Source organism: Halyomorpha halys, unplaced genomic scaffold (genome assembly GCF_000696795.3).
Source record: "Halyomorpha halys isolate HHAL.00 unplaced genomic scaffold, Hhal_1.1 Scaffold92.1, whole genome shotgun sequence".
NCBI lineage: Eukaryota > Metazoa > Arthropoda > Insecta > Hemiptera > Pentatomidae > Halyomorpha > Halyomorpha halys.
The window spans coordinates 497,583-504,143 of NW_027105695.1; the positions used below are offsets into that span (position 1 = coordinate 497,583).

General features: G+C 30.9%; 1 protein-coding gene across 1 annotated transcript in view; it reads left to right on the plus strand.

Annotated features, from left to right (window-relative positions):
* Top3alpha (topoisomerase 3-alpha) overlaps positions 1 to 6,561 on the plus strand; it is a gene marked incomplete in the record, with an annotated part of 57,993 nt that overhangs the window by 18,220 nt on the left and 33,212 nt on the right. The window contains 2 exon segments of the mRNA XM_067052932.1: positions 1,097 to 1,206; positions 4,367 to 4,571. Coding sequence (XP_066909033.1) covers positions 1,097 to 1,206; positions 4,367 to 4,571 — 315 coding nt within the window.

The window sequence follows — 6,561 nt, forward strand, 5'->3', positions numbered from 1 at the left end:
AAAATAAGTTAGTCATACTTATTTGTGTTTCATTGACCGCACCCCCAACCATCTTCTCCTCATTTATCATCCACGGTCAACTATCTCTCATAATTATAAAATCATTTATATATAAAAATAACTATTTACTCATAAAAGAGGATGTTACAATATTTTATTATTTGTTCTTTCCTTTTGCTTAATTTCATAATTACTTTTCTCATACAGCCTTTATTTTCTTATAATACTTAGACTATCCATGTCTTAAAACAGTATATATCTTTTCTTTTTTTTTTTTATTATGAACCCATTTTTGACGGTCCCATCCGCAGTTCTCAAGTTGCTTAGACCTGCGCCTCAACCACCTGAGCTACGGACGGCCCTAAATACTATGATACTATAATGTTAGTTATTTTCTAATCATTCGATAATTTCTCTTATTCATTATGGATATCTTGTTTTTTTTTACCGTGCCCCCAATCATCTTCTCATGTAAACATACGTAAATATTACAAAATTTAAATCCTTCAGAAAAAAGTAGTTAATTTTTATGCAAAAAATGTTTAGAATAGTAGCCTCTATATGGCGAAAATGACCTCTTTATAACGCCTTGTATATATAGCTCACTCAGTAACCAAAATTAGACGTATCTGGACATGAATCTTTCAAAGCCCTTCTGCATTCTTTTTTCCACTTCCTCCTGGTCTTGTTTATTCAGCTTCATCTATTTCATGACTTAACGCTTTAATTTTTGTTTATAATTAAAGTGCGTTGTGTGTGTCATCTAGTAGTGATAGATGACAAATGGAAATGGTATGCTATGAATGTTGAGACTACTGACCATATTACTTAAGTTCATGTAAATATTTTTTATGTTATTTCTGTACATGAATTATACTATATATCAAGTAATATTATTTTTAATTAATGTGTTTTAATGATAATAATATTTTGATTTTGAATTTTATACAGTTTTATTACAGTTTGAATGTTATAATGAAAAGCAACCCTGGCAGGGTCGCCAGCTTTTTAGTATTATTTTTATTTTGTATTAGAATATTTAATCTCTTATTCTTATTCTTTATATTAGGTCTTTTTCAGTATATTTCTGTTTCAGGAAATGAAGCTAGAATATACGAATTCATTGTCCGGCATTTCCTTGCATGTGTTTCTAAAGATGCTAAAGGGCATGAAACAACTGTGAAAATTGATATCAACGGAGAAAAGGTTTGTTAATATTACTAAAATTTGAAAAATATGCTTATTACAATTTAAATTTAGGATTTAAAATCATATTACCCAATATTCTTCTTGATAATAATGCCTTATTATTGTACAAATAAAATTATGGGAATCATGGGGGAAGGTTTAGTTGAAGCCCTGATTTTACTGTCACATGCCTCAGATAAACAAATGAATGAAATTGGTACAATGTAACCTACACAATGAATTTTAATATTATGTATAAACCGTGTTTAAGTTATGAACTAATTTAGTAGTGGGAGCAGGTAGCTCAGTGGTAAGGCACTCCTAACTCCTAAGGACCTGGGTTTGAATCTGGCTTTGGAAGATTTTTTCTGTTTCACTGTAGCTGTGAATCAGCCCTATGGGTGGGTACCCATAATCGGTTAAAAATCTGGTGGTTGGGCGTGACTCTGACCTAGTCACCTTAACAACCACTGATCTAGTAACTGTACTTCCTTACAAGTACTGCACCCCTAACCCTTGTGTTATAGTGGTACAGATTTAATTTTTATAATTTATGAGGGGAAAATCCTATATTGGGATCGCAAGTAAATTATTTTTGGCTGTAAAATTTTTTCATTGATTTTAATTATTTTATTATTTTTATTTTTCAAATTACTAATACTTTTGAAACTAGATTATAGTCAGTTCTTGTGATATAATGGAGTTATTTTCATCTACTTCTGTTCCGAGTCAGAAAAAATAATTCAATGAAATGAAAAATAGTTTATTATTCTGTAACTATAGTAATAAACAATTACTAGGTACCTATAGAATAGTAATAGGATTACACACTGTATTGTTCAAAAACAGTGTGGTCCCATTTAATTGCAATTTATATTATAATTTCATATTGATGATTTTTGGTACCAAAGAAAAAAGTAAATAACCATTTAATTAAAAAAATAAAACAAGAAGTTAGCTACAATATTTACAAATAATAATTGCTAATATATAAGATGGTCAGGGTTGCGATCAAAAGTGAAACAAAAATAGTTTACAACTATTTATTTTCCGACGTTTCGCCCCACTTTGCAGGGCTTCATCAGGCCTAAAAAGATACAAAATGATACAATGATAAGAATAAAAATACAAAGATAGGATACAATGATAAGAATAAAAACAAGTAATAATGGCAAGAGTAAAAATACGTAAAATATAAAGCTAAAAAAGTACAGGAGATGCATATAAAACAAAAACAATACGGGGAAAGGGAAAAAAAAAATAATAATAATAATTATATAGAGATAAAATAAACGTCATGAAAGAAAATAAAAATAAATAAATTATTATTCTTTCATGACGTTTATTTTATCTCTATATAATTATTATTATTTTTTTTTTTTTCCTCTTTCCCCGTATTGTTTTTGTTTTATATGCATCTCCTGCACTTTTTTAGCTTTATATTTTACGTATTTTTACTCTTGCCATTATAACTTCTTTTTATTCTTATCATTATATTTTTATTCTTATCATTGTATCATTTTGTATCTTTTTAGCCCTGATGAAGCCCTGCAAAGTGGGGCGAAACGTCGGAAAATAAATAGTTGTAAACTATTTTGGTTTCACTTTTGACCGCAACCCTAACCATCTTCTTATATATCAATTTTTACGGTCAACTATATATACATATATACAATAATTGCTAATGTTCAATATTCATATTATCTATACTATTATAATATTGGTTCAGTTTGGAGAAACAAAAGGTGGTTAAACAGAAGGGTTTTAATCAAAGGAAGTGTTGATACATGACGTATGTTAGGGGTAATGGATTTCCAGTGAAAGGCAGCTCAGGTAAAAAAAGATTTGTTGAACACAACAGTTCGATGAGGTGGAGGGTAGATAGATAAACGTGACCTAGTAGTACGGAATTGGATTGAGAATTTGAATTGTAGGTTTTCTAGGATATAGGAGGGGCATTGAGTACTAATTACTTGGAATAAAAAGAAAGCTAGGAAATACTGCCATCAGAAGGATGGAGTGAGCCACTTCAGCATGGCATAATACTGGGTTATGTGCTTATCTCTGGTGATCCCGAAAATAAATCGTATTGAGCAATTCATAAAACGTTTAAGTTGAGTTCACCCGAGAGTCTACTGTTTACCAGGCAGCCATAGTCAAAGTGGGGGATAACAAGAGAGGAAACTAAGAGTTAATAGGTTTTAAGTGGAAGGAGATAACGAATCCTATTGAATTTCTTGAGAAAAACATCGTATTGGTTTATTGAATGTACATATATGGAAATAATTACATAAAATTATATTTATATATGTATATATAGTTGACCGTAAAAATTGATATATAAGAAGATGGTCAGGGTTGCGGTCAAAGGAGAAACAAAAATAAAGATGAAAGGAATATGGTCCAGGTGTGGTCAAAAAAACTCAAATAGTAGAATTATATTATTTGAGTTTTTTTGACCACACCCGGACCATATTCCTTTCATCTTTACACACGGTCAATCAATAATCTTCCAGAAACAAAAATAGTTTAAAACTATTTATTTTCCGACGTTTCGCCCCACTTTGCAGGGCTTCATCTGGGCTAAAAAGATACAATGATAAGATACAATGAAAAGAATAAAAATACAAAGATAAGAATAAAAATAAGTAACAATGGCAAGAGTAAAAATTTACTTTTTTAACTTTATATTTTACGTGTTTTTATTAAAAAAATTTTTACTCTTGCCATTGTTACTTATTTTTATTCTTATCATTGTATCTTATCTTTGTATTTTTATTCTTTTCACTGTATCATTTTAGCCCTAATGAAGCCCTGCAAAGTGGGGCGAAACGTCGGAAAATAAATAGTTGTAAACTATTTTTGTTTCTCCTTTGACCGCAACCCTGACCATCTTCTTATATATAAAAATTATATTTAGATATAAAATGTAGTTTAATACAGTTACAATCGGGCAATTGCCTGACAGAATCGATCGCACCAGATTTTAAACAAAATTAATTGAATCATCTTGTTTCACACCAGGGCCCTGGTGTTCATCATTTTATGGAAAATAGGTTGAGGACTGGCTGTAATTACATCTTATTATTGGATTTTATTTATATATAAATAGTATACTGTATATTTAGAAAAAAAATATGTCTAATATTATAATTAAAAAAGGTATATATTTTTTCAGTTTACAGCATCGGGTTTGATGATTCTCGAACGGAATTATTTAGATGTCTATCCCTACGAGAACTGGTCGGCTAAATGCATTCACGAATACAAACAAGGCACTACTTTTAATCCGACTCTTCTGGATATTTCTGAAAGTGAGACTACGGCTCCCAATTTATTGACTGAAGCAGATTTGATCGCACTTATGGAAAAGCATGGAATTGGTAACATTTCAAATCAGTTGTAAACTATAATTTTGTAGGATTTAAAACATATTCACTTGATGGGATTGTTTGATTTCTTCCCCTCAGTACATTTGTATTAGTAGAGGTAGGGGTACAAAATAACTCAATTAGTAATTAAACTATTTATTGTGAGCCAACGTTTTGCTCCACTTTGCAGGGCTACTTCAAGGCTAAAACAGGTACAAACAATTAAAATAATGTAACAATTTATGAAAATAAATTACTTGGAATAAAAGTAAACTAAGGCATGGCTAAAAATGATTTAAATTTGTGAAAATTTATATAAAATGAACAAAGTAAATTGAAGAAAATAAACATTAATTAGCTTGTTTAAGGCGCTCTCAAGTCTCCCGCTGGTATTCCGAGTTGAAGTGGCTCTATCCAACCTCCCGAAGGCAATACCTCCTTGGTGTTTTTCTATTCCAAGTTCTTAAAATCAAAAAACCTACCTATATCCTAGATCTCCTCACTCTTCGTTCATCCATCCACTCATTAAATACCAGATACCATCCGAATGATTTATATATGCCCTCCTATAGAACCTCCTTCTTTAGTAAATCCTTTGTCATACGTGCAACCTCCCTCTGGAATTCTCTTCCCATCTCCATTCGCCAGTCCTCATCCATTCTTTCCTTTAAACAACACCTATTCCTTCATTTATTGAATAACCAAACCTCCACATCTTTGTAATCAAATAAATAGGCAGTTATTGATTACCATTAAAAACAGTAGTAAAGCCAATATACCAATGTAATTTCATTCTACTATCTGAAAATTTGTAAACACTTCGCAGATAAAAATTTCACTATATGAACCATGTATTTATTCTTAGAGGACATATGTCCCAGAATAAAATTATTTTTTCATTTCATTTCATAATAATTAATTTACTTTGTTCATTTTTATATAATTTTCACATTTTTTTTTTTAAATATCTTTATTGAAATTTACAACTGTATATTATATAATACATTCAGTAAATTTGGTCTTAGTTAAAATGGAGTGTTACAGGTGTGTAGAGAAACTACTCACTGGTAGCACTCTAATGACATTTTACATTAGTAGGTCTCATAGCCATCTTCTTTTCAGGCGCCTCGGAGGATGCAAGGTTAGAAACTAGGGGATTTGAGTGGTTAGGGAGTTTATAATGGAAGGAGTAATAACTGTTTCGGGCTGGATCGGTTACATAGGGAACATTAAGATCTTTATGTATGATTTTATTTGTGACAAAGTAAAGAGCATTAAGGATTTTGGATTGTAAGGATTGGATACGAGAGGAATTTGATGGCTTAGTGGAGCCCCAAACCTCAACTCTATATGTCCAGATTGGCCTTATTATAGTCATGTAGATCAGTCTTTTGTAATGAGTTGGAAGTTTAGACCATTTGTCTAGTAAGTGCTGTAATAGTCGAAATCGACATGGAGTTTCCAGTCTTTTCTGAGGATTCGAGGTTAATCGTTTGTCAAGGAGTAGTTCAAGGTAGTGGATCTGTTCAACAGGGGTAACCGTAACATTATTAAATGAAACTGTAGGGCAGTTGGTAGGTTTACAACAAAGGGTAAAAGTGATTTGATGGGATTTGTTGGAATTCATCTTAATCCTCCAATTACGACACCATTCTTTGAGAGCTATGATATGGTCACATATTTTAAATCATTTTTAGCTATACCTTAGTTTACTTTTATTGTATGCTTATTTTGATTGTCTGTTTTTTTAGCCCTGATGAAGCCCTGCAAATGTTGGCTCATAATAAATGTTTAATTTGACCGTAACTGGACCATCTTTCTTTTGTAAATTACACGTAATCAATCAATGATCTTCCTTAAACCTTTTAATTCTTTTTCATCTAAAAACATTTAATTATAGCACAACATAATACTTATACTGTTCTATCTATATAAAATAATGATCTAATTTTGTATAATAATGAGGAGAAGATGGTTGGGGGTGCGGTCAATGAAACACAAA